The 23,633-nt window shown below is 41.3% G+C and overlaps 1 protein-coding gene across 5 annotated transcripts in view; it reads right to left on the reverse strand.

Annotated features, from left to right (window-relative positions):
* Positions 1 to 542: 542 nt before the first annotated feature.
* Positions 543 to 23,633, reverse strand: part of LOC121626666 (receptor-type tyrosine-protein phosphatase delta-like) — a 130,592-nt gene continuing 107,501 nt past the window's right edge. For 2 of the 5 annotated variants that reach the window (XM_041965299.1, XM_041965298.1), the window contains exons 22-34: positions 23,048 to 23,089; positions 22,368 to 22,465; positions 18,770 to 18,893; positions 16,008 to 16,183; positions 13,743 to 13,862; positions 13,473 to 13,627; positions 7,870 to 8,155; positions 6,671 to 6,849; positions 6,274 to 6,400; positions 5,893 to 6,018; positions 4,765 to 4,919; positions 4,419 to 4,554; positions 543 to 3,877 (exon numbers count right to left, since the gene is read on the reverse strand). In XM_041965299.1, the coding sequence (XP_041821233.1) occupies positions 3,809 to 3,877; positions 4,419 to 4,554; positions 4,765 to 4,919; positions 5,893 to 6,018; positions 6,274 to 6,400; positions 6,671 to 6,849; positions 7,870 to 8,155; positions 13,473 to 13,627; positions 13,743 to 13,862; positions 16,008 to 16,183; positions 18,770 to 18,893; positions 22,368 to 22,465; positions 23,048 to 23,089 (1,793 nt within the window). In that variant the 3' untranslated portion in view covers positions 543 to 3,808. The remainder of the gene's footprint in view (positions 3,878 to 4,418; positions 4,555 to 4,764; positions 4,920 to 5,892; positions 6,019 to 6,273; positions 6,401 to 6,670; positions 6,850 to 7,869; positions 8,156 to 13,472; positions 13,628 to 13,742; positions 13,863 to 16,007; positions 16,184 to 18,769; positions 18,894 to 22,367; positions 22,466 to 23,047; positions 23,090 to 23,633) is intronic. The other 3 variants (XM_041965302.1, XM_041965301.1, XM_041965300.1) reach the window with 2 other exon arrangements.

The following is a 23,633-nucleotide window of genomic DNA, read 5'->3' on the forward strand; positions in this document are numbered from 1 at the left end:
TCATTCATTAATAATACAAGGATTCATTATACATTAGTCTAATTAGTATACATTTAGCTTTCCATTTGTATGAGTCTCTATGGATCAGGCAAGCTATGACAACCCCCAGCACACTACAACTACAATAAATGAGAAGCAGGAAGAAGCAGCAGCAAAAAAACAAAACAAAACAAAACAACGTACAGTGCTTAAGTGGTGCAGTGGCATTTAGTGTAATGCAGGTGTGGTTTAAATTCTGTGTTTCAGTACGACACCCCTTCGTCTGTTGGGTGGACAAAATCTGTTAAAAACAAGGCAGCTTTGAAAACATTGCCCTTCATCTGTCAAAGGTTCCCCTGATGACTCATCGTAGCTGACATCAGTGACAGAGAAACCATAGCGATGGAAATCTATTCAAATGTGGTGAGGTTCAGTTTCCCCTTTCGTGAGAGAGCTGCGGATAATATGCTGGACCCAGACCAGTAGGGGGTAAAATAGCTCCATCAGTCTTTTCCAGTCAAAGTGTGGTGGAGGGAGACAAGTGAAACGCCAATGCATAACACTGACATTTTTTAATAGAATTCATTTATAACAAATGGAACTTGTGTCAGCAAAGAACTGATTTTCATACAGACTTCTTTCGCCACCAATGTAACCTAAGTAAGAAAATAAAAAGCACTCCTTTCATTCAGAAAAAGAAACAGTTTACGCTTACAACTAATCAGAGGTAATTGTATGATCTTTTTAACAAGCCATTTTTTTTTACAATTTCATTATTTAATTTTCAGTCTATGCATCCAGACGAGAGATAGATAGAGAGAGCAGAGAACACAACGTTTATTTCTGTTAATGACACTCCAAGCTTGAATGGCAAAGCCACAAGAACAGATGGTTGGGGGACAGATTCTTCTGAAGTCATCTGCTGGAGTAACCATGGCATCAGAATGGATGCTCTTTTTCGCCACAAACTTTTTTTTTTTTTGTCTTTTTCAAGAGTTGATACCTTTTTTGTGTTATTTACATACACACAAAGTGAACGTTTAAGGAGATTTTTTATAGATGGGTTCAAGTAATATATTATTGGGTTTAGAATCAATAGGGCAGTGCATAGTACAAAGATAGAGAAAGTGCAAATCTTCCTACCAGGCCAGCTTTGGCCATTCTGCAATGTTTCACCATGCATATGAAAAATCAATCAAAAAAAAAAAAATTAAAAAAACTGAGATGAGAAAATAAACATGTCTTGAGACTTGAACACAACATAACATTAGCCACCGTGAGGTTAAATAATAGCACTTTTATATCTCAAAATTATGGCAAAAGTAATCAGGTAAGCAGTCGACAGAAATAAAACACGTAGCTGCTTGAGTTAACAAGGGAAAGAAAGCACCTGGAATGCACATCCACAAAGCCATCAAAGAGGGTATGGAGAAGTTAAAGATGCTGCTCAACGTAAAGACCGAACTGTAAACAAGCTAAACCCCCAGTCTCTAAGTGTGATGTTGGAAAAAGAAAAAAAAGGACGTGACACACCGTTTCAGGATTGTCAGGATAACAGAAGTGATTTTGCTGGAGATTGTATGTCTCCATATCTGCTCACTGTCATGACACGTGTGAAGTCTGTAATTCAAACCTAAGGCATGAACCCTTCGGTGACGACCTGTGCATTAGGCATTCTTTTTGACCGAATTTCAGTTTGACGAACCGTGTTTTAAAAAACAGAACAAAAGAACAACTACTGTAAGATGTGACCGTAGTGACGATCCGTAAAAAGCTCATTAACTCTACGTTGGGCCGTCGTCTCGTTTAGTTCTGAGACCAGAATTCTGCATCTCAACCCTGACTTTATATCTGAATTTTGAAAATATATGTCTTGTGACTATTGTGTGTTCTTCACTGTTGTCTGCAGAGTTCAGTGACGCATAAACTTTTTTATTCTAATTCACTCAGCCACAGTAAGGCCACTGAAAATGAAAAGTATGAGCTTTGAAATGTTCTTATTTGCATATATAATCTCATCTTGTGACAAATGAATACTAAAGGTAAATAAACTATACAATTACATTTATACTAAATGCCTAGGTTACTCAAAGGATATACATTAATATGTTAAATGAAACATTATAAAAACAGGCATAAATATAAGGCACTCTAAATGCAAAACGAAAAAAAAAGTCGTTACCATTGAATGCTTTAAAGAACCACAAGAAAGTGACGTCTTTGTACCTTGCCCTATTGTGTGGAGCGGTGATTGCGGCTGCGTGACCCCTCTGCCTCTAATTACAGACTGTGTGAGAGCTTGAAAAATGCACCAGCGACGCTTTGACTGGCATCTGACATTCCCACTCCCACACCTCACTTGCGGGGGGAAACAACAATGTCATGAGCGAATGACATGTCCACATAAAACCCTATCTAAAAACACACATATTTATTGCACAAGAAAAGATGCACTGAATCAGAATACAATTTTGTCCTACTGATGTGCATTCCAGTGAAAAATCTCTTTTCATTTCCCCCATAGCACACAACTCAATTTGGATTGCTTTCATAGACGATCCATTTCAAATACCGTTTCCTCATAAACTTTATCAATATATTTAGAATGTTATATTTATACTTTAATATATCTTTCTTATATATTTGACAATCTGGAGTATATATTTCTATATTCATATATCTTATCCAATTCATCAGGTTCTCTCTCATCACCCTTCTAACATGGAAGAACTAAGATAATCGGTAGCAGCAACTTCATACTTTGCTCATCCCTGTTGATTCCACAAAGCCCCAGTTTATCTTATGGGAGTAATTAAGTTACCATGTATGTGATCATGGACAAAAACAAGAACAGAAACAAATTCAAGACCAAAAAAACAAAAACAACAACAAAAAAAAAAACTCTTGAACAAAGTTACATTTTGGTAGTGTGAATTCTGTTCTGTGCACTAAGTGCAACAAAATGAGAGGGGGGGGGGGAGGGGGATAGAAACAAAATTTCAAAAAAGCAAAGAGATTCTCTGCAAAATAGCACATACGTCAGAACAGTTCTACAGCTTAAAAAAAATTAACATTTACGTAAATACGTTTTTATCACTTCTTTCCAAGCGATAAATTTGTGTAAAAAAAGGAAATTCACACAGTTCAAAAAAAGCACATCAGCTGTATAATAAAGTACTAAAAAACTAAATCAATAATTTTTATTTATTTCATAGATCATTTTGAACTTTACCCTCTCCCAAAATTTAGATGATGAACATTGTGACAGGAAAAGGGGTATTTATTCGTTATTACTTTAAGTCTGTCCTGCTGTTGTGGACCAAGCATTGTCTTCTTTTCGATGGGTTGTCAGTGTGTACTTGATTGTGAAACAGAATTTTTTTTCTTTACAATGTGCATCGAGTTTTTTTCCCCCCGCAATTCTGTGTGCCTCCAATGCCTCTCGTAATGGTTCATAATCACTGATGCATTTCTGACGATGTCATTATTGTTCATTTACTTTCTTGTTGTGTTGGTTTCGTTCAGTTTTATGAGCCCCAAAATGAATCCTTGAAGCAAAAGAAAAGGTAATTCCGTACGATGCTTCAACAGTCAGGATTCCCTCACTCTGTGTCAAGGCGAGGTTTTATTGTGGTTGGGAAATACTTGGTCCTCCGGGAATCATCTTTTTCATTTTTTGACAAGTCATGTCGCACATCCAACACTTAATGAGTTGTTAGCAAGGAGTTAAGGAGTACTTTCTCAAGCAGGAATTTATGGCTCAGAAGAGAGGCTCACTGGGTTTTCTTTCCAAAGGGCCCTCTGCTTTTTTCTTCCAATACTGGGTCTTTTACGTTGCATAGTGATCAAAGCTTCCCAGGTACTCCAAGCCAGCTCTGTAGCAGAACTGGTATTGATCCTGGAAACAGAGAGAGAAAACTTAAGCTCACACTCCCTCGTAGGCATCTTTTGTACCATTTCTGGTACGTTGTGCTTCTATCATGACTACTGTCATAACCGAGAATCCATTGTTAGCTGCCTTTTCCATTGAAGAAAAAAAATCTTTTTGTATTCTTTCTGCACAGAACTGCATTTTCACAACTTGAAGATGATACAGGCATAGTCAGTGTGTGAGGACATAGTTGCCAGTTGTTCTGAATTGATGAAATAAATTTGCAGTCAAGGCTACTATAGATTGGTTCAGTTACTAAATCAATCACAGTCTTTCACAAAAGCCTGCATTTGTCAATCTGTTTGCCTCAAGACGATACTTGGTATCAGCCCTTTTATTAGGCTACTTGAATCTACTATCAAATTGGTAACACAGTAACCGATTTCATGTGTTGTCTGCAGTGTCACAAACCCTAAAGTAGCTGCATTACTCCCTCTGTACAGTTTGTGAGTTACGTTTTGTTTCCAAATGTAGCGGGAAAGAAGAAAGGGGGAAAGTAACACCTCACCTCTGTCTGCACCATTGCTGGTCTCTGTGTCCGTAACATTTTCACTGTCTGAAAGATGTCTACTACGCCCTCATATCTCATTCGTTCCAAGACAATGCTGAGGGTGATGAAGACACCAGTTCTACCAACACCCGCGCTGTGCAAGAGAGGGCAAAGAGGTCAGCGGTGAGGCCAGAGAAACCACATAAATATAGAAAAAGTTTGTTCGAAATCCAAACACCATGGTGCTAATTGAATATTTGTGTCGATACACAGTATTTGTAGCTCAGGAAATGTTTGCGTTGAGTTTCATTTTATACAAAATGCAAGTGATATAGTTTGGTGGTTATGCTGTTTGGTCACGTACCTACAGTGGACCGAGATAGGCCCATCTTGGCCGAACTGCTCTTTTGTTTTATGTACTTGGCCGATGAAATCGATGAAGCCCTCTCCTGATTTTGGCACTCCTTGTTCAGGCCAGTCTGTGAACTGAAACTGCCTTACTGTCCGTGACTGTCCATCCTGCCAACAGAGGATGGGAAGAGAGAAAGGAGGTTCAGAGCCCACTCTTTAAATGGAACATCAGTCAAAAATAAGGAAAAATAACAAAGAAAAACTGATGAAGTGAAACTGGGAGGCCAGTCTGAAGCTTTTTGCAGACAGCCAACCCATGCCAGTTCCATGACCATCTCCATCATACTGGCCCACGCCTTTGCGGGCTTTTACATTGCAAGGTGGTGTTCTTGAAAAAAATCGAGCAGAGGCACCAAGTTTAAAGCATCATTTTTTGTTATTAAAGATGCCTGCCATTTTACCTGAATGCATTAAACATGAACACTAAAGATGCTAATTCCTTTGATGTGCTACCCTCAACAGGATGCTTGGAGAATCGACATTGAGGGTGTGCATTACTTAAGTGATATTGTATCCCCTTGATAAGAAGAGCAATCCCATTGAAGACACAGTGTAACATGCACTACAAAGAAGTGAGCCTGCACCATTTATCTGTGTAAGCCTTTGATGGAATTAAAAACTCTGGCAGCTCAGTGCTGCCGGCACCACATTTGTTTTTACACATTGACATGTGTCATAATTTCCACAAATATATATATATTTATGCTTATGTTATACTTAAGGCCATAGTTTGGTATAAACAAATACTTGACACAATGCCAAAAATATCAGCTAATGACTGCTGAGATGTTAAATCCGTTCACCATCCAGCTTGTTCAACACGATAGTTCAAATCTTCTTCCTTGGTAAATAAAATCATGCAGATGGAACTTCAAAAATGTAAAATGTATTAAAAGAAAGTTGAAAACTATAATTATTTCATTGGTAAAAACCCCTGGTTATTCCATTCACAATGAGCCATGGTGAGACTACAACCCAGACTCAAAAACAGTGTAAACAATACCACTGGAGTTAGAATTCCTTTCCCACAATGTCAAATTTTGATCTTTTAACTTTGTTCTATGAAACATTGTCTGCTTACCCTGGCATCAGTCACTTTGAACTCTCTCAGGATATACTGGGGCATGTTATACTCGGCCATGGGGTCCACCACAAAGTACTGGTATCTGGCTGACCTCTCTGCTGGCCAGTACTGGTGGCATTTTTCCTGTAGGGAGTGAAAAATAGAACACCACAATGAGCCACAACATTCTCTTCATACACTAGCTCCATTGTGTTCATTCCCAGAATTTTTTCACTCAGTTCATACTGTATCAACTGCTCGAAAGCTTGGATTGTCGTGGCTGAATTCATTCATGGTATTTCATATAAGCTGTTTCGTAATGTGTCCTCTTGTGTTCTGTAGCCAGAACGAAGAGGTCAATGTGCCAAAACCAATGGAAGAAAATAAGCAGATGCATACCCTGCCCATTTCTCTAAGCTTGGTGAGCATAACGACAATGGTAGAATTGTGCTCCCAGAGCATTCTCCAGAAGTCCTCTGTAGTCTCTGCCAGTGGTCCCTGCGTGGCAATATAGGCTTTCTGTTGCCTGTGGGAATGCATAAATCACATGATGGAAAAGGTGTGATACAATCGGCATGGAGATACATAAGAACTTTCCCCGTGACTGGTTTGAAGATGACCAAAACATGCCAATGGCTCTTATATGTTTACATTTGCTGACTCTTCCCAGTTGATATTAAATTCATATTTCAAAAATGTAGCTGCTTCTATAAAATGCCCAGCCATTTTTAATTCTAAGGAATTTACGTACTGGCCATCTGACTGGCAATGGGTGTCAGAGTACGTTAGCACTTACCTGTACCCATCAATGAAACTGGCATTGATGTAGTCAGAGCCCTCAACTCCTCGAATGGGCTGAAGACACACTCGTGTGGACTCGTATGGCATTATGTTAACAAGGCGGTTCTTGAACTTGTTGCAGGGGAGATTGGCACTGATGAATCGTGATGTATGGGCTTTAGTGTTAGCTAGACGCTGCATGGAGACAGAGAGAAAGAGATAGCTTTGAGCGTACTGGTGCCAGGTAAGGAGCACTGACATTCTGGTGTTTATCTCCCTGGCGACTGACTGCGTTTGACACTCAAGGTGGACTGTACATGATAAAGATCCGAGTAGTATGAACAATTGCATGCCTTTGGATTCTTTCCTGCTCTCACGCGAGCAGGAAGGAATGCAAAATAATAAACTGCACATCGTGGGTTATGAAACCTTCACCGTAATGGCTCACAGTGTACTTTGGCTATATACTATTTCATGTAACCATAAAGTATGGAAATGGCATCAAAGTGATTATTATCACGGCCTGCCTTTGCAGGGAAAAAATAGCATGTTATGATGAAAAGACGGGGAAATGGATACCCTAGCGAGCTTGGAGTGGACAGAAGTGCAGTGTAATCTAACCTGTTTATCATCTCTTAGTGGAATCAGCATCCATCACAGAGCAAGAAAGTAGGTGCGTGACAAGCAAGGCAGTACAACGCATACAGAGGCACCACAGGCTGCTAGGGGCTGAATAAGGTTGGGTGAGCCTCTCATTTTAAAGAACATTGCCCAAGTCCCTCTGGCAACTGTTCTGTGGTGGGGAAAACCTGTGTTTGGCGTTTTCATGTAAACCAAGACCCCTGTTTCTAAGGGAAGGGGAGCTATGGGAAGGGAGAACCAGAAAGGGAGAATTTATCCTATGTTGGGTTGCACAAGCGAGTCATCTAACTGGAAAAGAGAGGAAACCACAGGCCCCACGCTGTCTGGTGGGCCTACTGGGAACTGGAAAAGAGTTGGAGGGAGAATGGCCAATCAATGATGCTGGGGTCAGCATGTGACTCGGAACATGCAGTGCCAATGGGATGCCTGTAAATTCTTTCTACGAGTGGCTGTACACTTCACAGGTATGATGTGCAATACACATATGGTGCTGTTGGAACCTAAAGCAAGAGCACTGCTAATATTTTTAATCCCTGATCCAAACGATTGTGCCCAATGCTCAACAGTTTGTACCTTGAACTCAAGTTCCATGCCGGTGACATTCTCTCCACCCTCTATCTGCGTCAGTTTCTGGATGTAGGCGTATAGGTTTCTGGCGGGCACTTCGGTGGTGCCGCAGTTGACGGCCTCCTGGAGCGCGTCATGTATGAAGACATACTGGTCCTCTGTCTGCACCATGTAGTTGCGCTGGGCACGCATTAGCGTTACGTGCCCGTAGATGTCCACAGTCTTCTCGTGCTTGATACGTTCCAGCATGGCATCAATCACGATGAAGCAACCTGTGCGTCCCACCCCAGCACTGCAGTCGAAAACAAGATCAAGAAGCAAGTGTTATATTGGAGGATATCCTCAGTAGTAGCTGTGCAAGAAATGTTAATTATACAACTCTTTATCATAACTTCTGCATCATATACCATGTGTCTGACTGTCTTTGATCTCCAGTGATGGAAATGAGGGGCAGTCTGATAGGAGACGTGTCTTTTGAAAACATGTGCAGGGGCTCCTTTCTCAGAGTGATGAGGTAGATGAGTCTGCCGCTGTAGGGCAGAGCATTTGGCTTGGAGTGTAATTAAATCTGAAGTGGCACTGTGTGGAGAAGAGGGCTAGGCAGCCATGGCCTTCAGCGGTCTCCCTGCTGGCTTTGCAATCTAGTCTCTCCCCTCTGCACCACCTGTGCTCTCTAACCCATCAGGACTAATCACTTATGCAACAGCAACATTTAACCTTTACCTCATGCTTCCAAAAAGTGCCACTACAACAAGTGCACACCCAAGTGTGGATACAAAGACGCAATTTTGAGAGTATGATTTTTTTGAGGGCTTTGTTAATGTGTCGGGCAACTTCTGAGAAGTGCAGCTGACTTCAATTAATGCCATTAGATTAGCACAGTGCACCCAAATGGCATAAGAGCTTTAGAAGAGGCGCTGAAAGGCAGGTCCCTTCATTAAGATTCACATCGGCACAGTTTTACATTAGTGTGTAAAAATGCATGTGACAAAAAGCACTCTGACAAATAGAGGGAAAATGTTTCACTGTTTCTCTTCGACCTCTTCTTGCAGGCCAGCTTGAGACATGCAGTACACAAATTTGCCTCCCTTTTGCAGACTGCTGACAATCTAAAAATGCTCCCCTCCTGTACATTACATGTTTTAATAGCATGTGCCTCAGCATAGAAGATGTTTTCTGATGCCAATTTATTTACCGTGGGGCGACGGGGTGCTGTTAAATCTTGTTCGTTAACTCTCCTCCCACCTCCCGCAAAGCATAGCATTGACAAGACAAGTCCTTGCACTTGGCACTCCAAAGTAAATAGGTTATTCAATCCATTAAGCTGACATGCCTACGAGGTGTGAGCCATGCTCTCGTGCCTCCTCCTTCTGATGGAGCATTTGTTTTTCATTTGCTCTGAGGAACGGGGAAAGGGTTGAGAAGGAAAACTCAAGAGGGAGTAAAGTTAGTCCCCGGGGGCCAAGTCTGCTTAATGTGCCATGCTGCACTGGAACTGTGCTGCAAATGGAATAAAGACACGTATGGGAGTCATTGGCTTTAACAAATTCTCTGATGATCATTTTCAAAATGGCTGACATTGGCTGAATGAGACTGATTTTTTATTTTTTTTTTTAAACAAAACCCTTCGCTGCTCTAGGGCGATTACGAAATGTGCATTTGAGTCAAAGGGAGAATCAAGCTGCGAAGAAATGCGAAAGTGTCTCGGGGATATTTGAAGAATGAATCACTTCCAGGTCTGAGAACACCTCAGCCCTTGGGCGGGGGATGCAGGAACTAGAAGAGATTTCTCCCTTTACCCCAGCTGTTTCCAATCTGAAAACATTTTACAGTGCGGACCTGAATGTGGGAGAGTGATGACCTGCGAGAGAGTTAGTGACAGAGTGACAGCATTGAGCCAGAGAGACGGAGACAGAGGAAGATGAAGAATCGGGGGAGGGAGGTGAGGAGACAGGACGTAAGCTTGTGTTATGCGGGGAGAGATGATGCCAGTTATCTTGAAGTTGTGTAGCACTCAAGTTAGTTTGATAAAGGACGGAGCGGCAGGAATACGCATTGACCAGATTTCTTTAAATGAACTACCAGGAAATGCGAGGAGCATATGCAACATTCCTTTATCGACAAGTGACGTTGTGTGTGTAGTGGGGCGAGGTGGAGCAGAAAGCCGTCGGAACATTTGGCAGTTGAGGGGGAGTTGGCGGACTGACTGCACTAATGACCTGACACTGCCTTTTCAGCCAGTCAAGACCAGCTGCTTTGGACGTCGACACACATTAAGTGTCAGACTAATATGCTTTCCAGGAGTTTAGGGAATAGGGGATGGGAGAGAAAGTGCAGAGTGAAATACAGCTGCAATGAGTCCCGGCGAGATAAAGCGTGAGCAGCAGTGAAAGCAATTACATATGTATTGTTACCAAATCTCTTGCCGTCAGCTGACCTGCCACCATTTCCTTACACTGCCGATTGGACGCACACACATGAACTCCAACTCACTGGGATCACTGCATTGCTGTTAATGGAGTCAAGAATAATTTTAATCCTTTGAGAGTACGAATGCTTTTCAAAATGTTTAAAGTAAATCAAAATAGTCATTAATTTCCAACATAGGATGTGTGGAATTGTTGTTTCAAACATGCTTTGCCCACTAATTGGGCTTGTAGGTTTAGCCACTTGCCATCACAAACCACTGGAGAGTGTTGGCTGCTGATTCTTGTCTATTGTGACATGCCAACAACTGCAGGACTGTTTCCCTCGCACGCAACTCTGCCATGATGAAACGGAGGTGGAGTTTTGCGGCAGCGCTCCTGAGTCATCCCTTTCCTTCCCTTCATTAGAATAATTTCTGGAAGAGCACAGCGACTGCGTATGGCTTGATGGAAATGAGGAGGCCATGTTCAGTTTTTCCACCAGGGATGTTTTGGATGCCCTCGTGGTACTAAACAGACCAGTGAGGCGAGACTTTTTGTGGTGTATAAGGTTTCCGATGGTGATGGTGGAGAAGCCAGGGTTAAAGAATTAGTCCAACCAAATCTTGTATGGAGAAAAAGCATTGCTGCTCTGATCACAAAGGGTTGGTCAGTCCATGACCGCAGCTGGGCGTGATCAGGTGTGGTCTGTTTTGCTTGTGACCACACCCAACTGTGGCATAGCAAGGCTTCATCTCAGCTGCACAGGGCACTCCTGTTTGTCTACTTTTGCTTGAAACACAAAACTATGCCTAAAAATGGGTAAATAAGCAGCTTTTGTTTCTTCCAGCATGCTTCCTGTTTGTGTTTGACATTTACGACTAACGTGATGGCAGTTAGATCAGCAGTCTGAATTCTGCATCATATGCTGGCTACCACAGTAATACACAGTAAGGGGGGAAATGGCCAGGTCAGTTGAATCCTTTGAAACTGTGGGTTGTTCTATCAAAAGTTTCCCTTCCAAGTCAGTGGGAGAGCCCAGTGATCTCCATGACATTCAATCATGTCCATTTGACCTCTTCTGCAACCTCACAGCGCCTGGATAGACCTTTAGCTAGAAGAGCATAACAGTCCCTGACCTGTGGGTTAGTGAAAACAGCAGGAACTAAGAAAGCAGGGAACATGCTATAGAGTCCGTGGGCTGCAGGTTTCTCAAGACGCACTGTGATCTCACCTTGTCAGGGGAGTAGCTCTGCAGTGGAAACACATGAATGCATTTAGATTATTATTGTTAGTGTAAATACTGCTGTGGTCGAACCAGGCACGCAAAGTTCCATGGCCAACAGTGAACCGTGAACTTTCTGGCACTGTGTGAGAGATTGTCTGGCTCTGACTAAAATTGTGTCACTGTTGCAAATGAATAAAATGAATGAACATGAAATTGTGAACCTTTTGACAAGTTGAAGTAATTTGATTTTATTAAGATAATCTCAACTAAAAACTACAAATGGTACACGAAACCCTTCTTTTAACTTGCTGGCTGTGTAAAATTTAACTTCACGATGAAGGCTGGAAAAGAATTGGAAACACCGTAACATGAGATGAACACGTCCCACCACACACGAAAGTGAAAAGTCAAAATAAGTACTGGTTCACCACTAATCTTCCTGACATCTGCGTCATCAAAATGCAGCCTTGTGTATATCAAATGAATTGTTATGGAAGTCAGGGGAAGTAATTCTGGGGAATTCTCCAATAGTTTGAGTCAGTTGTTATTGTTTTTGAAGACAGTGGTATAGTTAATGGACACTTGTCGGATGTTCTCAGTTTTACAGTGTAAAAATCTCTTTGTTATGTTGTCTATGTGGAGTAACGGATACAATGATTGGGTGGTTATGTCTCAGGATCTGTGTATCCCATGGTAATGGCAACAGTGTGCAGAGTATTTTAAACAGTTCTAACTTCAACCTCATACACCACCACTCAAACAAATCCAGAGCCTGTGACTGTTTATTTTTATGCCATTATGGTCTACATGATACATACATGGAAAGCTGAAATTTTTTTTGCGCACCAACCAATGAATCAAGCACTCAAGAGTCTGTATCATACCGTTAATTATAGGCAACAAAAGTTTTTTTCTTTCAGCTTTTATCTAGGCCTTTTTGCATGTGCTTAAACGGCTTCCGCAGAACAGACGGCATATCTCCGCCTCACCACAAAACACTCCTATCGTTATTTTGCAAGTTTGCAAATATAAAAGATGGCTCTGTTTTAAAACTGTGGTCAAACATGAAGTGTGGAAACGCCTCTCAAAGGATTTGGAGCTTGGAAATGACTGTATCTGATAGAGAGCCAGAGGAATTAAAAACTCCCATCTGCAGAGTGACATTAATTCCTGCATTCTGCTTCATTGTAAAAAGTCAGGATTTTCAATTTGAAGTGATTCGGCAACTAGCTCTAATTAACTCCAGCATGTGGTAATTCTAATTCTTCCGTAATCCCCCTTCCCTTTTTTGTCACTTTCTGACACAAGTTTGTATCTATTACACTCGCTATCGCTGTTTTCTCCCGCCTTCAGTCGCTGGCTTTCTCTGTGCCCCTGTGCCTCTCATGACTTCCTGAGTTGAGAGGAGCTAGAAGTCTGTGTTATATCCTTTTGCCTCTCTGCTGGGAGTCTGGCCGCTTATGTAGCTGAGGGAAGCGAAGTTGGCATGAAAGTTATTTGTTTCAGATGCAATAACCCAAGGGATAAGCCAAGGCATCTTGTGGGCCGCTGATGTGCGACACGCTAGTGGTGTAGCAAGGAACGCGACAGGTCTGCGTGTGTTTGTGTGTCAGTGTGTGGGAGGAGATGTTTAAGTTCGCTGAGGGCGCACTCTTTGTGCTGTGATGTTGAAAGCACCCTCACATTTAAAGTGCCTTCTCTGAAGCTAGTAGACTGATTTGTTTGGGCTTACAGTGGGCCACAGTAGTCCTTAGAAAATATTCAAATATTCAACAACAATTTGCCTTTTGGTTTTTGTCTGATCCCTTTTAAAAATCACGATGATCAGTCCACAAATGACTCACATATAAACCTCTAAATAACCATCAATGTATTGTATCTTGTCATATGTATTCATATATTCATTACAGCAAATGGAGAGAACAAAATCAATTTCATGCTTCAGCATGTTTTTGTGAAACCATGTTGTTTCTTACCTGCAGTGTACCACCATGGGCCCTGCATCTGGAGGATTGCAAGCTTTCACCCGTCTCAGGAAGGCCAGGAACGGAGTGGGGTGCTCTGGCACCCCGTGGTCTGGCCAGGCCGTGAACTGGAACTGCCTCACCTCTCTCTTCTCGCTGGAGCCATTCTGGATATGGAGGCGGAGAAAGGTTAGCGACCAGTGCAACTCGCATCAAACACTTGACAGTTGTTGTGGGGTCTAGGTAGCTGCTATAGCACATAAAGAAACAAATGCTCCTTACTTTAAAAAGTGCAAATGTCCTGACACAGTATGTGGCCAGTTCTACTGTGTCCAGCAGTGTCACTTGGATGAGGCCGTATGTCTCGGTCCCTCTCGTTGGCCAGTATTGGTCACATTTCACCTGCGTTGGAGAGAAATATCACATTAGACAAGGTCTGGATAGGAATATATGCACACTATCTGCCCTGGAGTATAAAGTTAAATAATGGTAATTCCTGCTGACTAGGCTTGATTTCATGATCAATGAAATGGCCTGAGATATTTGTCTGGAGCCAGCGGTGCTATTAATTGTCCTGCCATGCTGTATAATTACAAAGGTAACCAGTTTCCAGTCATATTACCGGCTCGGCTTTATTGCTATTCGAGTGTGCAGCTTTGTTTCCCGGTTAACAGCCAATAAAACACTGTTCCATTATAGTGTTACTGCATAGCTGACAAAGAGAAGCACTATCAGTGTAGGGGAGGAAATAACTGAGCTCCAATTCAATTGTTTTTCTTCATATTGTCCATTAGAACTGATGTAGTTTTAGCAGTATGTTCAACACAATCAAAGTGTCATCGTGCTCAACAAATCCTGTTGCCTGGCGCTTTATGACTGTTGACAAGTATGACAACTGGACACCAGTTGTACCGCTGGAATATTCAAACAACTAACATCCACTAATTTCATTTCCTAAGCAGCTGTTCCAGCATTGACACCGTGAGCAATGAAGCTGATTGTGACATCAGGACTAATGAAATGATTCATAATAGCGTTTACTTGCAAATACTCAAGCTTTATACATGCAAAACATAGAAAGAAAGCGTGAGTGCTTCCCAGCGAATGATATGACTGATTAATATGAAAGGCAGGAGCTGATGGCAACAACAAAAGCACATTATGTACTGCAAATGTCAAACATCATAATTGTATGGCAGGATCAGTCTCGCAGGAAGCGTTTACTGCAGAGCCAAGAAGCACTCTTATATCACAAAGCATCTGTGGAGTGAAACAGACACCTAACATCGTGGACCAAATTTAATTGAAGAATCATGCATTTTAAAACATCCACAATGTTTAAAAAACAGCCATGGGAATGGATTTGCTGTGCAGATTGTGCAGATACTGAGTGAAAACTGCTCTCTGGATTGAGTCAGCGCCTCTGTTAACACTATGCCAGGCTCTTAGAAAAGGCATACAAGTGTGAAGGTCAGTAGCTTATGGAGTCTGCAAGCTTTCATGTGCTCAAACACTGTAAGATGTGCAAGAGAGAGAGAGAGAGAGGAAGAGAAAGTGCCTTTTGACCACATCAGCCTTAATGGAGTAGTGAGTGCATACAGCTGGGCATTGTAGCTTTCTGCAGTGTTTTTATCACTGATTGCAATCCAGTGCCTTCAGCAGTGCTAAGCAAATGAAAGAAGCCATGCCACTAATCAGTCAGGACTAAACAACAACAGGATGTGTTGTTGCAAAGAGGGGATTGAGGATATCAGTGGGTGACAGAATGCAACCTGGCTTCTCCTGGAGAGTAAATACAAATGTTTGCGGGGAGGGCCAGAGCACAAACATACTGTACCAATTAAACAGGGTTGCAAAAAAAAAAAACCCAGCAGATCAGAAGGACGAGGACATCAAACTGATTGTGTCACTGCTGGAGGGTGAACAGAGTTAGAAGGCTCTAAATTTTCAGTGTCAAATGAAGAATAAAAAATGGATGTGACTGACTTTAAAGATTGCACTTTTGAAAGTTTTAGCCCATGTGAAAATAACTTCCCTGACTTTGCTCAGACTGTTTTTTTTGTGTGTTTTTATGATTTGTTGTTGTGCATTTCAGAATGTACAAATTAAAGATGCACGATTGTTGCCAATATCCGGTATTTTCCAACTCATTTTGTAGTGGATTTAACATATTCTTATGCTTACTCTTATTCTGACGGCCCACTGGCGGATACAGACACAAAATACAACAGTTTTCAAAATGTACACATTTCACTGGGCAAAATAAGAGAATGATTGCTGACTGATTTTTTTGCTGGTGGCTATTTCTCTTTGTTCTTCACAAATTTGGCGGAATGATTGGGATAAGGGCTCTTAAAGACGGGCAATTAAATTGTGTTGATTGAATGCGATTTGGCTCCACCTTGCATGAGTGACTATGAGCAATCATTGCAAAGAGCAATGTTGCTAACCAGTTTGGAAGTGCCGCCACACCACAGACACACTCGTAAAGCATGTGCATAATTAAAGTGTCCGGAATGTGGCTGCATCTGTATTTCTGACTCTCACCCTGGACCTCTCCTCAAGCTTCGTCATCATGACGATGATGGCGCTCCTCTGCTCCCAGATCATCCTCCAGAATTCGCCAAACGTCTCTGGCAGAGATCCTTGTGTGGCGATGTAGGCATTCTGCTTCCGGTAGCCATCAATGTAGTTGGCATTGATGTAGTCACTCCCAGGGATACCTAAAAAAAGAGGCGAGGTTCGAGTGACACGGGAGTCGGTATGCAAAATAATTCTGTAAGGATTGCATCGTAAGAGGGACACTGTGTAGCAAGGGGAAGGGAAGTTTAGATCGTGAGAGAATAACAATAATTGTCATAAAATAATGCCATTTGCTGCTTCCTCGCTTTGTCTAAGTCTTGATTTTTTCCGCACAGTTATGTGGGAGATAATCTGACGTCATCTCAAATAAGAGGACACTGTGTGACTTTATCCTTCCTGTTGTCTCTAAGTATTAAATTGAAAAATAACATAAAACAGTCACATTTGGAAGCACTGGTAGAGTCCACAAGGATTTTTATTTGCTATCAACAGCACATTTAAATCCATTTGTGTGTCCCTCTTCCATATCTGCAACTGACTTACAGATAAAGCTGGGTCTGTAAAAGTCTATCACCTCACATGGAGAAAAACAAACCAACAAAAAACTAGCAAAACAATTTTCCCCCCTTCTCTCTCCTCCCTCCCTTTGCCTATATTAAATGAAAGGCACAGCAGCCTTTTCGAATCCAGGCGAAAGAGACAGAGCTGACAGCTAGTCAATGCTTCAGGACTGGCAGTTTAGGGGCTTCGTGCACACATGGTCGACCAAGATAAGTCTCATCTGCATGGACGCCACGTATCAGAGAATCCCCTCACTCCGACTGCTTCCTCTCCCCCCTCTCCCCCAGACTCCCTTTTACTCCCAGGTAACTTATTCAACAGAAAAAAAGGAAAGAAAATGGAATATGAACACATTTAAAAACCAACGCACATTTTTTTTTTTTCTAACTGTCCCCCGCCCCTCTCTTTTGCTGTTGAAGTTGTCCACACAGCCAGGCAGCTGTACATTTCCATGATGGACAAGGGATAAATACAATTAAGCCCAGTGTGTTTTCAAATTGAAAAGCAAAAAGAGACATTACTGTGGTTTAGTGAGAATGAGGCAAGTTATTTAACGCACATTTGCAAATGGATTTTGCCTTCATGCTTTCTGTCACTCAGGATTTGTATAATTTCTACCATTTTCTCTGTCAATATGCTTATTGAGAAATAAACATTGCTACAGTGCTATTCAATACTCCTCACAGAAAGGGAATCTCAAAGGAAATACAGAAATATTTTAGGGGGCAACGTTGTAATGATGATAAATATGATGATTCTTAGTAGCAGTAGAATCTTCGTGTTCATGTTTCCTTTGTGCATTCGTGAGCAGAATGCCACAATCACATTTTCCTGCATCTCACTGCAGAACAGATTTATGAAGTTGTCACATTAGATTTCGATTAGACTTTCTTAATAAATGACCTCTTTGGAGAAGAGGAGGCCAGTGACTCAAGTTTAGCGCTCTTCACTGAATAAGAACAAGCTTGTGACAGCTTCCACATTAAATTTAGAACAATGGACAAAAACAGCGAGCTGTTAATGCAGAAGTTGCATAAGTTAAATGTGCCAAAAAAGAACATAGAATTGGTGGAATTTGCAGGGTTCATGCAAACAAAACCTAATACATACTAATTGAAATTTGAAACTGTACAATTTTGGCACATGGAGGGTAGAAAAAGTTTGAGGGATTCATTTAGATACCACTTTAATCCTGCTAAGTGCGTGTTTTATGCAGTCAGGCAACTTGGCAAGAGGTGCCTCGTCAGTCGTCAAAATTGGAGCAAATTCAGTGATGTCACGACAGTTAAAGTCCACAGATGTACTTGAGCTTCACAGCGCCTGTATTCCAAAGATTCTCCTGATCCATCCCCACATCAATAAATCTCAAAGTACTGCGGCTGTCTTCAAATTCTGATGTCAAATCCCAAATCCCTTTTTTATTCAAAGAACTCAATCAGAATAAACAATAGACGCGTTGCTTGCCAAAAGGCTTTGTTTAAGCTTGAGACGGAAAAGAGGAAGTCCCTCATGTCCCCCTGGCTGAGAACTACTCGCTTGCGATAGCACAAAGGCTCCAATGTGGTTGTGCAGATGTGTTTATAGGCCTGGCTAATGGAGTTCCATCAACACTCGAGCTGTGTGTTGTTTCAGAGAGACAACATAAAGGGCTCTCCAAGTCTTTATCTATCTGTTTTTGTCACATTAGCCATTTATTACTTTGTTTATCTTCCTTCGCTCTCCATGGGAGCAGCTCAATGGAAATGGTTAATTAATAGCTGTGTGTATGTGCAATTGTGTTTAATCCAATAGACTGGTGAAGAAGCCAACACTTAACTAGCCATTTCAAAACAGCCTTTCATTACTTAGAAGCTGTACTGTACAGTGCACACATCTTTAATTTGCCAAAGACTTTTATTGGACTGGTTCAAGTCAGTTCCACCATGGGCTCAAGTGAAATTGTGAACATACAAATTTGGCACTGTCTCGCTGCAAAAGCCAAAGCCAAAACCACATCTTTCTTTGCAAGCACCTGAGGCATGACAGGAAATAAGTAGCCCAACATGCTAGTGTAGGAATATATTTTAAAAGTACAGTGTGGCTGTGCTCCTGAGGTCTGAAAGATACAGTTGCACAGGCTGAATCGATGCGGCAGTCGTGAGGGAAGATGTCGGTGGGCGGCATACCGTCAATAGCGGAGAGCAAGACTCTGGAATGGTCGTAGGCAATCACGTTGGCATATCTGTTCTTTGGTTTGTTGACCTCCAGGTTAGAGTGCTCCCATGTGAACTGCTGACCAGGGTCGATGGACTGTGAAGTAGAAGAAAATTTATCGTTAACAGCGGAATATGTTGCACTGTGAACATTTAACAGTCGTTCATTGGTAAGATGGAATTCAACTCTGGAGCAATTGCCCCTCAGGTGTTTGTGCAAGATCCATATGGGAAAGCTAACTGAAATATGCCTTTCACCAAAATGAAAATCTGATCTGTTGTACTGTAAACTGCTGATGTTTGAATTTCTCTCTTTAAGGCTGTGCTTGAAACACAAGGCTATATGCAGCCTTGTCTGTCTTCAGACAGCTCTTGTTTTCCAAGGCTATGAGGAAGGCAGTCTATAAAAATGAAAGTTCTGATGAATTTAGTCTTGTGTGTCTGATGTGTCCGTGCTGTCTCTCAGTCTCAACACTGATGGTACATATGGCTAAAAGTCCATGTTTTGTGCTAATGTCGTGTGGTATATTTAATTTTTATACTTGTCATGTGCACAGAACAGCAATGAAAAGAGGTTGTAAAATATTGAAAATACATGCTTCAGCCCTTGAGCATGCAAGAATTTGTCTTAAGGTCATGCGATTGAATACTAAAGTAACCATGTCCTCTTTCTGTACACAAAACGCGAAGGCTCTTCTATTACGTTGTGACCGCGAAGTATGTCATGTTCTTAATCTAAAAGTTCTCGAGGTTATCGAGTCAAAAGGAAATTATTGTTCTCTGACTGATGGCTGATTTAGGTGCGAATGGTCTAACCCAGGCTTTTATACTTCTCAGTTAATTTAAGTAAAATCTCTACTGGCCTCTCAGTATCTTGGAGAAAATAGGGTGTCAACATACATTTGAATCTAAGTTGACACTTTTAGTCTGTGAGAGAGAAAGCGAGCACTCCGTGGATCGAAATTTGACTTCAAAGTGGATAGCTCATTGTGTAGAACTATGTGAGCTACGTGTTGTCCTTGGCATGAAATAACAGCTACATGTAAATGATTAGGCCTATAGAAAGATACATTCTGAATTGCTCACAAAGGAAAAGGTTGTCTTCCATCGGCTTTCCTCATTTGATTTTTGGGACTTTATGGCACAGCCTTGAATACCACACCTGAGACTAGTTCAACAGAATTTCCAAACCCTCTTTCAGCTTTGTAAAGCAGAGATTGATAATGGTCCCTCATCACTGATAAATGAGCTATAAAATCTAATATCACAAAGGGAAAATATAAAGACATGAAAGACAGCATTCCATTTCACATTACAGGGAAATATTGTGCTTGTCTTTTTAATGACTACAGACTACTTTTATGAGTTCATCTCCACTGAAAGTAGCAGAAGCCCAAGTGCAATAGAACACAGTGCAACACACACTACCACACTGACCATGCTTATATTTAGATAGACCTGAAGATGATCATACTTTTATGACTTCTTTAGGGTAATTTATAGGAGCAGTAAACACATAAAAATAGCTTTATGATTCTTTTTTATACTGCTTTAAAGAATGCTATCATTTGCAATTTTCATCAAATTCAGAATTAGCAGATATTTACAAAAATCAATGAAACTGATGAGGTAAAACATGAAATAACAAATGTCTATATCATGTCTGTTTTATATAATGTCTATAACTGGCTATAAATGTCAAAAAGGATGAGCAACTTATCACATTGTGTTATATTTATGTTTTACACAGCATCTCAATTTTTTGGAATCAGGATTGTACTATGGCCTTGGAAGGAAATACATTAAGATGCATTTAAGAATATATGAGCTCAATGTTAATACGACATACAGACATTTCAGCACTGAGTTCTTTATCAGCAGAAATCACCTCAGGGCATTATGCAGCAGACAAACCACTGGCTAGGCCTGATATTTTATCAAAATATGTTGAAACAGTGGGCTGCAACATTGCTCATAATAAAAATCTTTAGTTCATTGTGCTCGCAGAATTGCTTTCCACTGCTCTGGAATAAGCACTATGAAATTAGAATTCAATGTACTTAAACTGCGATAATGATTGGGCAGCTTGGCAGCCACCCATATGGTGACCTCATAGATTTTGGAGCGCTTGCAAGACCTGCGGAGAGAAATGGGCAGAGAAAGGGTGACTGTTCCCATCTCACACAATGCCCCTGAACGGACCTCTTGCTCGCACAGTATTTCAGGCTCAATGAGTGTTCTGCAAGCATAAATTCATCTACAATGCAAAGCCGATATAAAGGAAACATTTGCACTGTCTGACTGCAGCCCACAGGGTTTTGAGGGCCCTTAAATTTTAAGGACTTCAACGTTTGAAGGTCTAATCACACGATGCATAAATATAACTACCACCTTTGTACCGTGATGCATTTTTATTCTGATAGTGGCCATACATTCCCAAGTGAGACTTCAGCTAAAGCGTAGGTATGATTAGCTGGTCGGACAAGAGTCAGTAAACTCTGGCCTTTGAAATCTCTGGAGTCGAGTAGTGTATTAGTCACAGCTAAACAGTATGGCATAGCTGTTCTGCAGGATAAACAAAACTGAATTTCCTCCTATATACTGCATTTTTCAGTATGTTGTTTGCTGCATCCAACAGCTTGGTCTTGCAAGGTGTATTAATGCCTCCAGGGGCTGATTGCAGCACGTCAGACTTTTATTCCTACTATTTCAATTGGTTTGTTATGATTGGTAAATGGTAAAAATCATCAACCTAGCAGTCTGCAGTAACACAAATATATAATTTAAGAAGTGATGAAATCAAACAGCATTGGAATTGTTGGGTACAACTTGGTATATGTGCTATCTTGCCTTTTTTACCATCATATTAATATCCAGTATATAGACTGATGAACCTTTAAATAGGCGCTTTCTCTGTGCAGGTTTTTTGCTAAGGCTTGGCAGTTGCAGGTGGGTGTAGGTTTAGTTTATTTTTAGTTTATGTATTCATTTATTTAGCAGACATTCTTGACTTGTCATAGCAGGAAAAGCACAGGTGCTACTAATAATGTCACTGAAGGCCTGTTTTCCATTCAGGTGCCTCAGTATGTCATGTCAGTGAGCCAGCAGGTACAGTGTCAGGGCCCTGAAACTACAAATGGAATGCAGCCATTGTTAACGTTATTAATTGAACCTGTACATTTCCTGCTATGACATATCAAAATACCTGCCGTGAAAAAGGCATACCGACTAGATCTCCGAGTTAGTCTGAGAGACAGTAGTCCCTGACCTCTGCCCCTACTTGGCTGTCATCCGCAAAGCCAGTTGACACATTGTTGACATGCCTGAACTGCTGTGCGGTTGGCGTGGGTATCCAACGATGGGATTAAGGCTTACAGGAAAATATCATTAAGTGGAAGACTGTGGGTTTTGCCCACCACACTTAATAGTGACAGTCATTTGAAATCGTACTTTATGTGAGCACCTGGTGCATGCTACCAGGTAATACTGGACATGATTCTGCACTGTTGTCTTCTTGCTACTACATTTATCACAATTGCTGAATTGACAGCGGGCCTTTGCAGACACTTGCCTCATATTCTTGCGAAAACTTGAGGTTGTCGTTTGCTTTCAGGCGCTCCAGATGGTCTGCCAGGTCCATGATTGGGATTGGAGGGTGGCTAGCCATACCTGTCAATCAGATGGACTGAAGGTTAGTCACCGGTCTTGTAAGAAGGCATCACCCAAGCACAAGCCAACAGTGAATAATTAGATAAGCAGCATGTGTGTTTAACAGGGGGAATGGAAGAGTGGATCTTGTTAGGCTAGTTTGTTCACTCAAAGCAGTGGCCATGCTTATAGAGAGAATATGGACACAGAAGCCAATGAGAAGTCATCGAGCACACTTGCCCCACTGGGACTCTCCCTATTGAGAGAGAAGAACGTTATTGACACAGAAAGCTGTCGTGGGTCGTTAGCATGACAGTAAGACACAAACACAAACATCCCCAAAAACAAACAACCAAAAACAAACCAAAAAAAAAAAAAAGTAAAATCAGAGTGTTAGGCCAGATGTTGACGTCTGCTTTGAGTGATGACATGTTTTCAGGCTGTCATTTCAAACTCCGCCTCCTGTGATGACACAGCATTAACACCAGATGGATTAGATGAGGATGGGAATACAAGGCTAGGCAGAAAAAAGGAAAAGAATAGAATTAAAGCTAAAAGAAAACAAAACAAATCATGTCAAATGCATAATCGAGACCAACTAACTTGACAAATGGAGGTTACTGGGGTGACTGGACGCACCTGAACCTGTGGAGGAAACGGCGGTGTAATTAAATACATTGCAGATGTTATAGCAATGTGATGACTATTTTCTTCACAAACAGAGGGTAGAAATTGAAATGTGACAAAGAGTAGTTGAATGAATTATGTGTATTCTAAATGGGACACTCATTAGTAACATCCAAAATCATCATGCTAGAAGCTTGGCTGTGCCACCATGCTTATGTCACAGAAATAAGAAACATACAGGGAATAAAAATCCTTGCAGCACAAACCGAAGTCAAGCAACCACAGGATATTATTTGACATTCATTTTAACCTGAGGGTGCTGACATGGTCATATACTACTTGCATAGTCTGCAGCATAAAGTTTCAGCCTGCAGTTTACTTCACCTGACTTTGGCAATGTGAATATGTGTGGTAGTTGAGGTATATGTGTTATTAACATATTTAAGAGCTTAGATGTCAGAAACAGTTTAAAGTGGGTTTGAACAATACTGGCGTTCACCAAGACACCTTTCTGTACGAGCTGCTGCAATCGAGCCTGCGGTCAAAGCTTTGCAACTTAAGA

The sequence above is a fragment of the Chelmon rostratus genome, chromosome 23 (genome assembly GCF_017976325.1).
Source record: "Chelmon rostratus isolate fCheRos1 chromosome 23, fCheRos1.pri, whole genome shotgun sequence".
In the NCBI taxonomy this organism is placed as follows: domain Eukaryota; kingdom Metazoa; phylum Chordata; class Actinopteri; order Chaetodontiformes; family Chaetodontidae; genus Chelmon; species Chelmon rostratus.